This window comes from Apodemus sylvaticus, chromosome 4 (genome assembly GCF_947179515.1).
Source record: "Apodemus sylvaticus chromosome 4, mApoSyl1.1, whole genome shotgun sequence".
NCBI classification, from domain to species: Eukaryota; Metazoa; Chordata; class Mammalia; order Rodentia; family Muridae; genus Apodemus; species Apodemus sylvaticus.
In genome coordinates, this window is record NC_067475.1 from 8,302,227 (window position 1) to 8,319,445 (window position 17,219).

General features: G+C 45.3%; 1 protein-coding gene across 7 annotated transcripts in view; it reads left to right on the forward strand.

The window, feature by feature from the left end:
* Miga1 (mitoguardin 1) overlaps positions 1-17,219 on the forward strand; it is a 61,699-nt gene that overhangs the window by 24,622 nt on the left and 19,858 nt on the right. For all 7 annotated transcript variants that reach the window (XM_052178922.1, XM_052178927.1, XM_052178923.1 and 4 more), the window contains 3 exons: positions 9,759-9,859; positions 16,078-16,196; positions 16,469-16,541. In XM_052178922.1, the coding sequence (XP_052034882.1) occupies positions 9,759-9,859; positions 16,078-16,196; positions 16,469-16,541 (293 nt within the window). The remainder of the gene's footprint in view (positions 1-9,758; positions 9,860-16,077; positions 16,197-16,468; positions 16,542-17,219) is intronic.

Below are 17,219 nucleotides of genomic sequence, written 5' to 3' on the forward strand. Positions count from 1 at the left end.
GTTGGCTGGCTGTGGGTTTCTAGAGCTGTGAGTGTGACTGGTGTTGGCTGTGGGTTTCTAGAGCCATGAGTGTGACTGGTGTTGGCAGTGGGTTTCTAGAGCCGTGAGTGTGACTGGTGTTGGCAGTGGGTTTCTAGAGCCGTGAGTGAGATGGTGTTGGCAGTGGGTTTCTAGAGCCGTGAGTGTGATGGTGTTGGCTGTGGGTTTCTAGAGTCGTGAGTGTGACTGGTGTTGGCAGTGGGTTTCTAGAGCCGTGAGTGTGATGGTGTTGGCAGTGGGTGGCTAGAGCCGTGAGTGTGATGGTGTTGGCTGTGGGATTTTGCTTGTCTGTGGATTTGTTTGTTTGTTTGTTTTTTCTGATGCAAAAGATTTTGAGATTCTTTTACACTGATGCATAGGAACAAATACTTTGTTTTAGACCTTAAAACCAAACTGGGACTGTTTTCTGCTCAAAGGCTTGCTGTAATATATGTATACTTTAAGTATTAGGTCACCACAGGCTCCATTGTTTGAACAGAATAGACTAAGGATCTTAGACTGAGAATATGCATTCAGAAAAACTTGTTTTCTTTTGTGGTTTTGTTATTTTTATTATTTTTGTTTGTTTGTTTTAAGATGGATGCTTCACTGCATAGCATAGACTGGCCTTAAAGTCAGTATCTGAGCTGGTCAGATGGCTCAGTGGGTAAAAGCGCAAGCCTGCCCACTGGAGATCCGTGGAGCCCACATGTGGAGGATGAAAACTGAATCCTACAAGTTGTCCTCTGGCTTTCACTCACACACCAGGGCATGTGTCTGTATACATGTATACACACATACACACACACACACACATACATACACACACACATACATACATACATACATACGTACACACACACACATACACACATGTACATACACACATGCATACATACACACATACACATACATACACACATACACATACACACACATGCATACATACACACATACACATACATACATACACATACATACATACATACATACATACATACATATGTATACGTACAATAAATGGAAAAAACATGTCTTCCGCATGTTGGCATTACAGGAGCACACATAGCCAAGTGTGATTTCTTTGTGTATAGAAAGCATGACAAAAGGTGTCAGAGGGAAAAATGAAGCTCTTACTACAGCTTTAGTCAACTAGAATCTGGTGTCTAGCAGTCATGGCGGGTCACAGTGCAGTGCGTGTAAGTGCTGTGGGAACACTGAAGGAACTGCATGTTAGTGTGCTCTGGGTGCCTCCAGGATGGTGTCATGGAAGGAATAACTTGAACACACCAGGAGGCCTGCCAGGAAGATCGCAGCCAGAGCACCTCGGGCAGAGAAATCAAGCTTCAGAAGAGACACACACAGCACAACAGTACACACAGCAGTGGACCTAGAAGGGTGGGCCTTTTTTGTAGAAGTGCTTGTGTCTCTTGGGGTTTTGTATTTTGTTTTAAGTCAAGGAGAGTTCCTCTAAGGGGACTCTCTGGCAGAGAAGAAGAAAAAACTGTAAAATAGCACCTGCTGTCCAGGGAGAGAGATTTCTCAGGTTTGGTGGGTAGCCAGCTAGAACATCCAGAGACCCTGAGTAAGCTTGACTGTGAGCAGAAGCCCCTCAGCCTCTCCTCTCATCAGACAATCCAAACCTGGTGCCCTCTTTTCCTGCAGAGTCACTGTCACAGGGGAGGGGCCTCCCAGGGGCTGTGTTTTTAGGGAGTAATCTGAACTGCAGGCTTAAGTAATATACTCAGTTCTCTCTAAATAGACAGTACGAATTACACAGCAGTTGAGAAATGTGATTAGTAATTCCTCTCCAGAATTAAGCATCATAATTTTCATTTTAGAGGGTATACAATACTACAAAATGCAGCTGAGCTGGTGTCATTTCTGTTAGTGATATCCAGTCCAGTCACAGTGCTGTGGGCTCCAGACAAAGGGTACCTGATGTTTGCCTTTGCCTCTTAATCCAAATTACATCTCCATAGCTGAAATTTATCTGTGGAGCACTTCACTCAGCCATGGAGGGCCTTTGTAGGATTAGGGGAAGGCCCACAGTCAGCTCCCCCAGGAAGAAGCTGGCGAGTATTTGGACTAGTTTCCTGCCCTCACTTGTCCTTGACCAGGGCCTTGTAGCCTGTGGACCAGTGGTACCTACTGGTCCTGCTAAGGCTGTAGCTCTTTAACTGCAGACTCACTCTTAGTTCTGTCCTGTCACAGTCCTTTGGGAAGGAGAGGTAAGGCTAGTCTAAGTGTGGGCACCCCTCCCATTCCCGAGTCACCCTAAGTGTGGGCGCCCCTCCTGTTCCCGAGTCACCCTAAGTGTGGGCGCCCCTCCCGTTCCCGAGTCACCCAGGTTGTATTGGCAGCTGTATTTCCCAGTTAGGAATCACAGTTGACTCTTCTGCCATCATGATGTGTGAGTGTTTTGATAAATAGGGGAAGCAGACACAACTGTTCCTGCAGTCTGCTTTGTACTGTGCCAAGATGCTTGTGCACATGCGTCATGGCTCTGTCAGTAGAGCCGTGGCAGCCAGAGCACACCCAGAACTCATCAGCCTTGTGGACCATTGCACCTCAGTGCTGCCCTTAGCTTAACAGGGCAGAAGCCCATTGAAGGGTTAATTAAAAAAGTATTTCAAAATTTAGTCTTTCCCTTCTGAGATTGTTTTTGATTTTTAAGTTAATGTTGTTTTTCTTTCAAACTATTTTAGTATCCTAAAACCTGGGGGTGGGGAATACAGGGGTACAATATGGGTAGCAGATTGTCACACAAAGGAGAAGACTGTTGTGACAGAGGTTGGCCTGGTCTACATAGTGGGTTCTGTGACAGCCAGGGCTACAAAGTAAAACCCTGTCTCACGACAAACACCACCAAATCCTCATACACACCAAACCTTTCAAAAAAAGAGCCACAGGAGTTTTCTAGGCTGCTGATAATATGAACAACTTAAGACTACAAACACTTGTTGGCAACTTACTCATCTTCAGTAAAGACGCAGAAAGCACAAGGTTGCAGGTTGTAGTCATCTGAAAATGTGTGGATACCAGCCAGCAGCAGGCCGGTGACAGTGAGACAGTACGCAGGCTCCCCTTCTGAACTGGTGTCCCAGAGCCTACGTGGACAGCGTGGGGTTATAAAGAAGAGAGGCATCCCTGGAATCTCCACTGGCGTCTGCAGAGACTAAAATAGACCCAGTGCCTTCTCAGTAACCGAAATAGAATGTGCCTAGGAACAGCAGAGCTGAGACACAGAAAACTCACTTGGCTTGATCTAAGGAAATAAAGCCAGGCCCAAGGGTGACAGTCAGGGCTGAAGAAGGCATCAAGGTTTCTTTTCCTTTCCTGCCTTTAAAAAAAAATAGAAGAAGCAGATCCTTCTTTGGGAAAAACTTAAGTGAATAACAAGGCTGTGAAGGGAAGAGGTTTGAGTGCAGTCAGACTTTGGGCCCTGCATAACTGAGCTGAAATTAACTCTCGACGTGCCAATACTCTCCCAATTGTCAGAGTCTCTATAAGAATCTCATAAACTTCCAGGTGTCTAAGAAAGGCAGACAATTTTTTAAAAATTTTAGATTTGCTTATTATTTTAAAAGATTAGCTAACCCAACAGAAGCTCCTCCCTGAGGCCAGGGGGCAGCTGATAATTGTATCACCTCATTAATGTGTAATCATCACTTGTGAGGTGGCTTAAGGACTCCGATGGCCGTTTCCAGTCATTAAAGGGTAAAAACTCTGTATTTCAGTTCACAAATTAATTTCTTATGGTTAACTTAGGTCTCAGTATTAGAAACATCAAAAATGTAAAAGGGCTCTGAAACCATGTTAGAGTCTCGCCCTAGACAAAATGCCCTGAAGGGGATCAGTGCCCGGCCTTCCGCTGTGGCTCTCATGCCCTGGGGGTTACCAGCTTATGACAACAAATCCGAAACATTAGTTTACATGAACAACACTGAAGTGCTTTTAATGTCCTTGGTGCTCTTGGGACATGTATAAATTATTGGGGGGGACAAAAGAAAACATTCCCTGGACATTCATTCTTCCAGCCCACAGATTGGCTTATTCTTAAGTGTGTGCTTAGGCGGTGAAAAGATAGTTTACTTAATGGTGCGCAGCTATAAATGACTAACTTTGGATGCTTATATACATTAACCTTTAATTCCTGTAATATTTAGAGGTGGATTTGTTGTTGTTGTTGTTGTTTGTTTTTTCAAGACAGGGTTTCTCTGTGTAGCCCTGGCTGTCCTGGAACTCACTCTGTAGACCAGGCTGGCCTCGAACTCAGAAATCCGCCTGCCTCTGCTTCCCAAGTGCTGGGATTACAGGCATGCGCCACCACCGCCTGGTTTAGAGGTGGATTTTATTCCAATGTTTACATGAGCCCACTAGAAAACAGAAATAAAACTCTTCCAAGGTTACACGGCTCACAAATAATGGGGTCCCGATTTTAATGCTACTAGCTATCTGGCTCACAGTGGATTTTAACTGTCAACACTGCCTCATGGATCAGACGATTTGGAGGGATGAGGCTTGAGTGGACCATTAAGAATGTAGTTTTTAGATGTTGCCGGGGAGCTTGAGAGAAGTATAGATGTAGAAAACTGGAAGAAACCAGAGGCCCGTGGAAGACTGCGTGGAAGACGGTAATGGCTGTGCGTTCAGTGCTCGTGAGCGCTAAGCACTGCCTGCCCCTCTACAAACCTCCTTCATCCTGACGTAACGCTGATGGCCGCGGGGCTGCTCCTCTCACTCGGTCTGCATCCTGAAGCAGCAACTTGAGGACTTCACAGCTCAGGCTTCCCTGTGACTGGTGACTGCTAGAGCACTGTCAACTCACGCTGACAGGAACCCATGCTGATGGGATTTTATGTTTGTTTGTAGTAATTAGTAGAAAATAACATCAGATAGGCAGGGAAACAGTGAGTGTGGAAGGTTTGGAAAAGAGAAATTTGATTAGTCATGGCTCCTTTGTTCTAGGTACAAAAGAAGGATTTATTAGACACAGTAGGCCAGTCCTATAATAGTTACCTGCGTCAGAATAAATGGTCTGTGATAACCCTTAGCATAATAATTGGGCATATTGGAACATATGAGTTCAATCAGAATTCTCTAAAGAACTTTCAGTCTCTTTGCAGTGTCAAAAAGACACAAAAACATCTGGGTGTGGCATGGTGACCCCCATCTGTAACTCCAGTACTTCAAAGACTGAGGCAAGGGAGTTGCTGCTGGTATGAAGATAGCCTTGTCTCCTGAGTAAATTTTAGGTCAGTCTGAGCTACAGAGTAACGCCTTGATTCAGAAGAAGGAAGGAAGAGATGAAGGAGGAAATACAAAAAGAAATATGGTTACAACTCTGTCCAATACAAATGTACCTTCCTTCCCCCCCTCCCCCATCAAGTCTCTTGGGAGGCTAGGCCCAGCCTCTGCCATTGAGTCCAGACAAGGCAGCCCACCTAGAACATATCCCACAAACTGGCAACAGCTTTTGGGACAGACCCCATTCCAGTTGTTTGGGACCCACATGAAGACCAAGCTGCACATCTGCTGCTTATGTGTGGGGAGGCCCAGGTCCAGCTCAAGTATAGTCCCAAGTATAGAAACTCACTTAGTAGACCAGGCTGGCCTCGAATTCAGAAATCTGCCTGCCTCTGCCTCCCAAGTGCTGGGATTAAAGGCGTGCACCACCACCGCCCCGGCTGCTTAAACTTTTTCTTTTTCTTTCTTTCTTTTTTTTTTTTTTCTTTTTAGTTTTTTGGATTTTGGTTTTTTTTCGAGACAGGGTTTCTCTGTATAGCTCTGACTGTCTTGGAACTCACTCTCTAGACCAAGCTGGCCTCGAACTCAGAAATCCACCTAACCTCTGCCTCCCAGAGTGCTGGGATTACAGGCATGTGCCACCACTGCCCAGCTAAACTTTTTCTTAATATTTATTTTTATTTTACGTATATGGGTACTGTATGCATGTTTGTGTACCACATGTTCACAGTACCCTCAGAGGTCAGAAGAGAGTGTCAGATCTTCTGCTGGATAGTTTTATGTTAATTTAACACAAGCTAAAATCATCTGAAAGGAGGGAACTTGAATTACAAAAATGTCTCCATAAGATCAGGCTGTAGGCAAGCCTGTATGGTATTTTCTTGAGTAGTGATTTATGGGGAAGGGCCCAGCCCATTATGGGTGGGGCCAACCCTGGGCTTAGAGTCGTGGGTGCTATAAGGAAGCCGGTTGAGCAAGCCATAGAGAGCAAGCCAGTGAGAAGCATGAGGCCCTCCGTGGCCTCAGCATCACCTCCCTCCACGTTCCTGTCCTGTTAGAGTTCTGTCCTGACACCCTTCGGTGATAGACTGTGATGTGGAGGTGGGAGCTGTGTAGACCCCTCCTCGCTACCTGCCTTGGCTATGGTTTTCCAACTTAGCAGTCAAAGCCCAAGACATCTGCTACAGAAAACGTAGTTGCAGTTTCTGAACTACTAAGATGAAAGCTTGGCTTTCAAACTCCAGCTCTCCTTGTGTTTTGTAGTACAATCGTACAATCAAGACTTGAATCTCTTTTGGAAGAATGTTGTGAATTTTACTGGGGTGTGTGAAAACAGTGAGTTGGGGTAGTGCCCAGGCTTTCTTCTCTATACTTTTTTATACTTCTCTATACTTGGCTCACCCAAGAAGCAGATGTGTTATTTCTTTTCATCATCATTAAGCTGCCATTCAGGAATTATAAAAGTTACTGAAGCAAGAGACAGGGTCTGTGATTTTCCGGTTTCCGGTTGGGAGAAACCCGTTAGCGATTAATGCAGAATCACCCATGATTTTTCAGTATTGCCATGAAGGAAAGAAATCAAAGCATTTCCCTTTAGCGTCATTTAACCAAGAGCAAGCCCAAGTTGGAATTATCTCTTCCTCTGCTTCCTCGTATCTTCTGTCCTGTGCCTATTGTACCTGTCCAAACGCTGACGTGTGAGACAGTCATGGTGTGTGTGTGTGTGTGTGTCTGTCTGTCTGTCTGTCTCAATGTGTATGTCCCTAAAAGAGGAGCTTTGCTCTATATTTATTGAACAGCAGAGCAAACACCACATGGGGAAGGAATGGGATACTTGACAGAGATCTTTAACAGGTTTACAGGGATGAAGTCACTGACTCCAGCCGACCCCATATGTCATGAATATTCATTTATAAGACTGCTTTCATGTGTGTGCGTGCATGTGTGTGTGCTTGCATGTGTGTGCATGCATGTGTGTGTACACTTTTGTGTGTGTGTGTGTACCTTTGAAATGTGCTGTATGTACTGAGATGAAAATTGTAGAAATCCCCCCACCCCGCCCCGTAACTGAATGTCCAGAGAAACCATTTTTCCAGTTATGAAGCTGTCTCTAAAAGTGTAAAGCAGCTGGGCCTGCTCAGCCCTGAGTGTGCTGCTCCCCGAGGACCTGCATGTGCTGCCAGCACACACAGAAAGGCACACCCATGTATCGCCTTCTAACCTTTATAGGCATCTTCATGTATATGGTTCAAGAAATTTATTCAGGCACACACATAAAGGAAAATAAGTAATAACATAAAATTTTAAGTGTAGGGCAATTGTTTTATTTTCTAGTTTGGTAGAATACTATAAATTTCTCAGGTTTTGTTTTTCCTCTTGGGGTGGTTTGTTTATTGGATATGCTAGCCAGAGAACCTGGGACTCTGGGCCCTGTGAGTGCTATACAAATTTTTTACCACTGAGCTACATCTCTAGACTAATACTTTTTAAATAGAATAACTTAATCTTGGTTTATAGTGGTCATTTAGTAGAAGAATTTTATTTATTTATTTATTTATTTATGTATTTATTTATGTATTTATTTATTTATTTATTTATTTATTTATTTGAGATGGGGCCTGCTATGTTGACAATGTTAGCTTTGAACTGCTGGGTTAGACTAGCTTTCTGCCTCCCGAATAACTGGGATTGTACCCATGTGCCTCCTCCATGCCTGGCTCGGGAGAATTTTAAGCTAAAATGTTAGGTGCTTTCAAAGGATTGATACCAGCCTAATATGAAACAATCATAACTTAAATTTTAGAAGGTAAAGCATTGAAATGTAACATCTGGTCCCGGCCAGCCTGAAATGGGCTAATGTGCTGCACACAGCGTCCTGCTACGGCACCTGCCCGGCCCTGAGCGCTGCTCCCAGTGACCCCTGCTCCACACAGGGTGTAGAGTGGACTCGGTGCACACAACTTTGAGTTTAGTGGGCTTGGAGTTTTACATCCCAATGGTGTCACAAAATGTTTTCCTGATATGTAGGAGTCCTCAAGAAAATATGAAAGATTTCTGGTAAATTTGGTAAATATTTTTGAAAGGCTTAATAGAGGCTTAGAGGAAGGCTTAATGGAAATTTGAATAAATGAAATCTGGGAAAATATCTTGCTTTTATTAAAGAAGATAAAGCATTTGAGAAGATTAGCAGATTGAGAATCCTCTTTTATCCTTTGCTTTTTACCATGATATATTTTTTAAGGTATATTAGTTATTTGCTATAATCTAATTACACAGAAAAATAGTTTTTATCTGAAAATTCAGTGTCAGGAGGGCATTTCTGCTGATGGCCCAAGAGTGTTGTGCATGGCTAACAGCTGGCCTACCTTCATACGGCCAGATAAATACTTTCCAGAGCGTGCGTCTGCGCTGTGTTGTGCATGGCTAACAGCTGGCCGACCTTCATGCGGACAGATAAGTACTTTCCAGAGCGTGCATCTGCGCTGTGTCTCCGAGGCGGTTGCTTGTGCTGTTTTTAAGTAAGAAGAATAAACACGCGAAACTGATGTCTCATCTTGTTGACTCTTCAGTTTGTTAAAGTCAGCTTTAGGGTTCGAAAACCTAAGGAACTACCGAGCTACTTTAATTGATCACCTCAGTAAGTGATTAGCTAGAGGTTTTGTGTTAATTCAAATAACTCCAAGTGCTGTGGCCCATGCCTTTTTGGTATTTTGAAGTAGTCTCACTGTGTAGCTGCCTGGTTTTGAACTAGCTAGTCTCCTGTCTCTGCCTCTTCAGCATCTTCTACTGGCATGGGCCACCACAACCTGCACAGTACATTTAATGCTAGCTCAAGAGGCAGAGGCAGGTAGAGCTCTGGGAGTAGAAATCCTGGTCTATAGAGTGAGTTCCAGGATAACCCAGGCTACATAATTAGACCCTGTCTCAAAATTTTTTTTAGTTGATTTGAATAAACCTTACAAATTTTCAAATTTAGGCAAGCCATTTGCAAGTAAATTGTTTTAAACTAGTTCTGGTTCTTATAGACTTTACCAAGTATGGTAAATAATTTACTGTAGTTATTTTAAAAACAAAAGCTCTTTTAATAAAAAAAATAAGTTTAACTTCTTTAAATTAAAAAGGGGGGGGGCAGGACTGTAGGGATGGAGCCAGGTTCAATTCCCAGCATCCACATGGCTGCTTAGAACTGTCTGTGATTCCAACTGCAGGGCTCTAGCATCCTCCATACACACCAGTGCAGGTAAGATTAAAACATGGAATACGTTTTAAAAGTGAAGTCTGCTTCTCATAGCCCTTCCTCCCCTGCTATACCAGTATGTTAGTTAGCAGGGGAGCCTTGCACGAGCTTTGTTAGACTGCAGCCCACAGCAGTTGTTCCTTAGGCCTTCCTTAGGCCCTGGCTGGCTGGACACAGAGTAGAGGTAAAATTGCACTATGTCAAGTGAACGTGGCGGAGACGAAGAATAACTTTCATCCTTGTTACTTTTAAGATAAAGACACAGATATGAGCGTGAGGGAGACTGTGGATGAGTTCGGCCTGCCAGACACCATGAACGTTGACTCCGCAGATCTCTTTGCTTCAGCCACAGAGGTAAGACAAGCTGTGTCATGGTGAGGAAGGTCTGTGATTGCACTAGTTTAGTTCAGTTGCCATGTATGCGTGCATATGTGTCTGTGTGGGTGTCTATGCATTGCCTGCATAAATGGGTGCATCGTGTATGTTTCCAGTGCCCATAGAGTCCAGAAGAGGGCATGAGATGCCCTGGACCTGAAGTGACAGTGGTTGTGAGCCACCTTATGGGTCCTTGGAATTGACCCCAGGCCCTGGTCCCACCTGCCTCTGCCTCCCAAGTGCTAGGATTAAAGGCGTGCGCCACCACCGCCCGGCTTACTTTTTTTTTTTAATAATTTATTTTTTATGTTCATTGGTGTTGTGCTTGAATGTGTGCCTGTGTGAGGGTGTCAGATCCACTGGAACTGGAGTAACAGACAGTTGTGAGCTGCCATGTGGGTGCTGGGAATTGAACCCAAGTCTCTTGGGAGAGCAGCCAATGCTCTTAACTGCTGAGCCATGTCTCCAGCCCATACTTTCTGTGATTAAGATGGCAATGACTGTTACTCTCACATGTAGCAGTCCTCTAGTGTCTAGTATAGAGAATGTGCACTACAGGCTCAGCATTCCACCATGAAATGATTGAGACCAATAATGTCTTAGACTGTGTGTGTGTGTGTGTGTGTGTGTTTAGTAATGTCTTAGACTGTGTGTGTGTGTGTATACTTGTGTATGCATATATATTTGGAGTATTTGCATGAAAATGACATCTCTGGGAATAGAGTACAAATCTAGACACGCAATCCATTTATAGGGAGCTGGAGAGATGGCCCAGCACTAGTCATTCTGGTAGATCTGAATTTGCTTTCTAAAACCCATGTGGTAGTTCACAACCATCCTTAGGCACGTGTGGTGCATACACACAAGTGTAGGCAAAATACTAATATATGTAAAATAAATCAATTTCTCCTTTATATAGCCTGAAGATAATTTTAGGTTATATTTATTATCTTGTACTTTGAGTGCAACCCAGACAAGGTACAGTATGGAATTTTGCACTTGTGATAACACATCTGGACATAGGTTTCAAATTATTCATCACTCTGGGGTAGATTTTCAGGCTAAGGATGCTCTACCTGAATACTAAATGCCAAGTTTTGTTAGTGACGGTAGATACTAACAAGCTGCTATTTCCTAGCCAGTAAGTGCTATGTAGTATTGAGTTCAAAACTATCCTGATTTTTCTCTGTGGTCAGATTTAAGGTCCTAAATAATGTTATCATGAAACCCTAGTCAGTCTTCATAAAGCTGCAGTTTCTGAAGGGTTTCCTCAGCTTCCTGGCTGTCTCCTTCCCCCTTTCTCAGTCCTTCACAGTTTATAATGTTTGACCTTTTGTTTCTTCTTTTGCTCTTTCTCTCTGGCTTTAAGCATCTTGCCCAGTTTCCAGGATTACACAACCTGTGTTGGGGACTCCAACATGAGGGCAAGATCTCTGCAGTGCAGGAGCCCTGTGCTCCCCTGCAGTGCCTAGCCCCGTGCTCCCCTGCAGTGCCCAGCCCCGTGCTCCCCTGCAGTGCCCAGCCCCGTGTTCCCCTGCAGTGCCCAGCCCCGTGCTCCCCTGCAGTGCCCAGCCCCGTGCTCCCCTGCAGTGCCCAGCCCCGTGCTCCCTGCAGTGCCCAGCCCCGTGCTCCCCTGCAGTGCCCAGCCCCGTGCTCCCTGCAGTGCCCAGCCCCGTGCTCCCCTGCAGTGCCCAGCCCCGTGCTCCCCTGCAGTGCCCAGCCCCGTGCTCCCCTGCAGTGCCCAGCCCCGTGCTCCCCTGCAGTGCCCAGCCCCGTGCTCCCCTGCAGTGCCCAGCCCCGTGCTCCCCTGCAGTGCCCAGCCCCGTGCTCCCTGCAGTGCCCAGCCCCGTGCTCCCCTGCAGTGCCCAGCCCCGTGCTCCCTGCAGTGCCCAGCCCCGTGCTCCCCTGCAGTGCCCAGCCCCGTGCTCCCCTGCAGTGCCCAGCCCCGTGCTCCCCTGCAGTGCCCAGCCCCGTGCTCCCCTGCAGTGCCCAGCCCCGTGCTCCCCTGCAGTGCCCAGCCCCGTGCTCCCCTGCAGTGCCCAGCCCCGTGCTCCCTGCAGTGCCCAGCCCCGTGCTCCCCTGCAGTGCCCAGCCCCGTGCTCCCCTGCAGTGCCCAGCCCCGTGCTCCCCTGCAGTGCCCAGCCCCGTGCTCCCCTGCAGTGCCCAGCCCCGTGCTCCCCTGCAGTGCCCAGCCCCGTGCTCCTCTGCAGTGCCCAGCCCTGTGCTCCTGTGGAGCTGTTCCTCAGCATTTGAGTTTACCCTTACTTCCAGACAGCTTGTGGCTGACCACCTGAGCAGTGAGTGCTCCTTCTTCCTCTAGACTTGTCACAGTTGCAAGTGACCCTTGGTGCGAATCTTTTTTTAGTTCTACCATAAACTGTTGAGAGACTTAAATTCCACAATCCCCAGTACCTCCAGAAAACTCACTGGTTTGAAGTACTGGCTTGCAGAAGTGATTTCAGAGGATGCCTTGAGGAAGTTGGCTCTCTCTCCCCTGTGGGGTCCTGAGGCTTGACCTCAGGTTAGTAGACCTTTACCCACTAGCCATCTTTCTGGCCCCAAGCTACATGTCTATATGAGCCTAAGTGATACTGGCGCTATAGCAGCTTCTGTTGCATGCTGGCTAAGGCAGAGATAGTGTAGTCCAATTGAGGGCATAGGTCTGAGTTGGAGCAGTGGCTCAGCTGAGCCTCCCGCACACGCATGAGGATCTGAAGCGAGCCCTGGCACCTAGGTCAGAAGCCCTAGCCTGAGCTAGTTCTTGAAATCCCAGAGCTTGGGTATTTGGAACCAGAGGATTTCTGAGACTTGCTAAGTCAGCAGTTCCACGTTAAGTAAAAGACCCTGTCTTAAAAAATAGGGGCAAGGGGGGTGGTGGTGGCACACGCCTGTAGTCCCAGCACTCTGGGAGGCAGAGGCAGGTGGATTTCTGAGTTCGAGGACAGCCAGGGCTACACAGAGAAAACCTGTCTCGAACAAAACCAAAAACAAAAAAAAAAAAAAAAAAAAAGGGGGGGGGGGGCAAATGACCAAGGGTGACAGCAAGCATCAGCCTTCAGCTGCCATATTCAGATACTTCGAGAAAAGCCTTCTCTTTGGAATGTTATGTCTGGATTTAAATTTAAGGACTTATAGAACTAAAGCACATTTCCTGTTAATACTCACCTCTGCTCCTTAGCCTGTATGTTGTCAATAGTAGTCTTCCTGAACTTACGAGCAGATATAGGAACAAGTGAGAGGATTTACTTTAAGGCATTTGACACAGCACCAGCTGTGTGTACAGTGCAAACACTGCAGCCTGCAGGGGTGCTTCTGGAGTTCTGGAGTACAGATGTCCGAGGGCTAGCACTGTGGTATATCCTCTTCCCTTCTGCACAAGACCCAAGAATTGATCCCAAGCATGGAAATGGCCGAAAGGCTCCTCCAGAAAACAATGAGAATATTTTAGCATAAATTGTCAAAGACAAAACTCAAGAACACTAAGAGGACTTTAAAAAGTCAAGATAGCATTTATTCATATAATACCAGTGTCCCCAAAGGAGCACTGAGCCGTGTGTTTTTCAGGGTTCAGCTCTGTCTCCACAGATGATTTGTTGGCCATCACAGGAAAGAACGTAATGGTGCCAGCCCCTCCCAATGCTCTGCCCCTCAAGAACTGTCAGAATTTGACCTGTGTGGCAGCTTCCAAAGCTGAATTCTTGACGTTTGTTTTTATATTTGGTTAGTTTGGTTTGATTTTGGTTTTTTGAGGCAGTCTCTCATTATATAGCTTTGGTTGGCCGGGAACTCCTATGTAGACCATGCTGTTCCTGGAACTCCTTATGTAGACCATGCCGGTACTGAACTCACCAATATCTGCTATGTTCAAAGACACCAAAAACATTAAGACAGTAAAACAGGAAAAAATGTTTCCAGATTCTGTATCTGATCTGTAAAACGCTTACAACATTCAATTAAATACTAATAGGTCAGTAGCCTAATGTAAAATTGAGCAAAGAAACTGAGTAGACATTTCTCCAAAGAGAATATTCAAATGGCTAGTAAAATGGAAAATTGCTTTATGTTATCAGTCACCTTGGAATGCACTTCATTCCCACCTGCTATAGTTGTTATAATAAAAGTAGGAAGTAGCAGTTGTTATAGAGGACGCACGCGCATTGCTAGTGACGCTGGAAGGTCACAGCCACTCTGCAGAACACGGTCCAGCCTTTCCCTAGACAGTAAATACAGAGTTGCCGTCTGACCCTTCTATTTCTATATGCCAAGAAAGTTTAAAACATGTCTCTATACAAAACTTCTACACAAATATTCATAGCAGCCTGTTCATGATAGCTTAAAAGTGGAAAAATCAGTCCATCACTGAAGAATGAATAAAAATAATGTGGTCTGAGCTCTGGAGATTTGTGTTTTTAAATGTACTGACAAATTTTTATCTTATAAATATGTATGAGTAACCTGCATGTATATGTAGTGTGTATATGTGGTGTGTGTGTATATGTGGGGTGTGTGTGTGTGTGTGTGTGTGCGTATCACAGGCTGCATGGTGCCCATGGAGGCCAGAAGAAGGCACTAGATTCCCTGGACCTGGGAGCACAGGCGTTTGTGTGCAGCCTGATCCGGGAACTGAGAACCAAACCCAGGTCCTCTATTAGAGTAGCAAGTGCTCTGAACCACTGAGGCAACTTTCCAGCTCTCAGGCACTTGACTTTTATCTATCCATAAAAATGAGTGAACTGCTGATGTGTGGTATACCATGGTTCAACCGGAAAGCATTCTAAATGACAGCAGCCAACACCAACCGCCACATACGGCATAAAGTAATCAGTTCCAGAAGCCAGGACGGGTTAGAAGACTGCTAAGGGAAGGAAGGGGCCCTTGGTGGAGCGGCAGCGGTGTCTGAGAGAACCGTCGCTGCATAATTGAGTGCAAACACCAGCGAGGTGCATGCTTTCTTAGGGTCAGTTCTACAGCATGTACAATAAATCTTAGTAATACTGTTTTTAAAAGTTTTGAGCTGGGGATATAACTGAAGAGGTGCTATGCTCGCTCACCCTGCGCAGACCCTAGGTTTTCTCCCCATAGCATCTTATAAAAGAAGATACAGTGTTCAAGTAAGTGGATTATTTGGTTTTGAAAATAAAATTGCTGGGCGTGGTAGCACATGCCTGTAATCCCAGCACTCGGGAGGCAGAGGCAGGTGGATTTCTGAGTTCGAAGACAGCCTGGTCTACAGAGTGAGTTCCAAGACAGCCAGAGCTACACAGAGAAACCCTGTCTCTAAAAAACAACAACAACAAAAAAAAAACCCAAAAAAACCCAAAACAAACAAACAAAAAACAACAACAACAAAACCCAAAAAAAGAAAATAAAATTACTCCAGGGGAATCTTGTTTAGCTGTCCACCCAATAGTGTTTGCAGTTGTCTTTTAATGAACTGTCAGACTGTAATTGTATTTATAGAGTTAGACTAATCATAGAGTCAAAGAGGATTATCTTTCAGTTATGGAAAAGTTAAGCAAAACCATAGAGAAGACAGCATTCCTAGGACAGCAAGCTGTATTTGTTTCCATGTTTTCACAGTTTGCCTCATGAGTTTGAAGTGTCCTTTGGATGATAAAATCCTCATTGGTGGCTCACCGCTTTGCACACCTAGTAGACTTAAGTAGTTGGGTTTGAAATGAACTGAGTTTATTAACTTGTACTCTTTGGGGTTCTTTTGGATTCCTTGAAACAAGGACTCACTCATAACTCTGGGCCAGAACTTGGTAAAGTAGCAAGGCTAGCCTCCTTGCTGGGATTAAAGGCGTGTGCCACAAAACCCAACTAACTTTACTCTTTTTAACAACTGAATTTTCTGCTAAAGATGTTATTTGTAATGATGTATGGAAATGCACTTGTGAGTGAGTGCCCGGGAGGCCCGGCTGAGCTTGGCGTGTGAACACAGCCTCCGGGCCGGCCCTCCAGCCCAGCTCCTGGTTCTGTTGTTTGTTTGCTTGTTTGTTTGCATTTCTTTGTTGAAACAGGATCATCCCCATGTTCATTCAAGATGCTCTTGAACTTTAACAACTGAATGTAAAGCAAAAGTCAGGTTTAGTGATGTCGCGGGTTAGTCACGGGTAGCATATTTTGATAGTGTTGAAATCCTAGGTTTCCTGGTTCTTCTTACCGCAGTGTATCTTTGTCTGGTGTGTTCTTAGCTTGCGGAGCACAGAGAAGCACAGCAAGCCTACAGCCTGGAGTCTTTTTGCCGCTGCCCTTTCTACGAAGAAGCTATGCATTTAGTTGAAGAAGGAAAAATTTACTCCAGAGTTCTGAGGTATCATTCTAGCTTAGCTTACAGATAATATGTTATTTTAATGGCTAATATTTTATAATAATATAGTAAGGTAATGTTGCTCTTTTTGTGTGACAATTATTAAATCATGCTTATGAATACAGGAAAGATACATTTTGGTCCAAGTAAATTTTGCACAGCCTGCCAGTATGCAGAGGACATGTGTTTTCCATTAAGGCCTGCTTAAGACCAGGTCTGTGGAAGGCTTGCTCGTGAATGAAACCTCACAGTCGCTCTCTGCTCTTATGATGCAGAACCGAGATGCTGGAGTGCCTGGGAGACAGCGATTTTCTCGCCAAGCTTCACTGTATCCGGCAGGCCTTTCAGGTGCGTCTCTCCGCTCCCGTGCAGGGTCGGCCTCTCTCACTGCCTCTGCTGTGTCCGCCTGTGCACAGGGCCGCTCTGCTCCTTGTTCTCCCTGCAGTCTGCCGAGCTTCTATCCAACCCCCACTCGGTCTCACTTCACTGACCTTCCCCACACCTTTCCAGGACTACCACACTCTGTCTAAACACAGCATTGTGGTGCCGCAAGGTGTGGACAGAGCTGCTTGAGTCTCCATCTTTCTGTGTTTAAGATTTGAGTCTGTGTAAACAGTACTCCTTTCTAACATGAAATCAGGCTGCTAATAATAAAGTCAGAAGTGCTGGCACACCGTCTGTGAGCTCAAGGCCAGCCTAGTCTATCCTGGGAGCTCAGCAGCCAGAGATACAAAACCAAACACAATTTTTGTTTGTTTGTTTGTTTGTTTTAGATTTGTTTTTTTTTTCCGAGACAGGGTTTCTCTTTATAGCTCTGGCTGTCCTGGAGCTCACTCTGTAGACCAGGCTGGCCTCGAACTCAGAAATCCACCTGCTTCTGCCTCCGGTGGTGAGTGCTGGGATTACAGGCGTGTGCCACCACTGCCCTGCTCCAAACACAAAATTATAAGGAAAATAATTACTTTCTTATGTTGGAAAGCTACATAAAATGTACCTTAGATTCTTAAAATGTTTTAAGATCTGCTT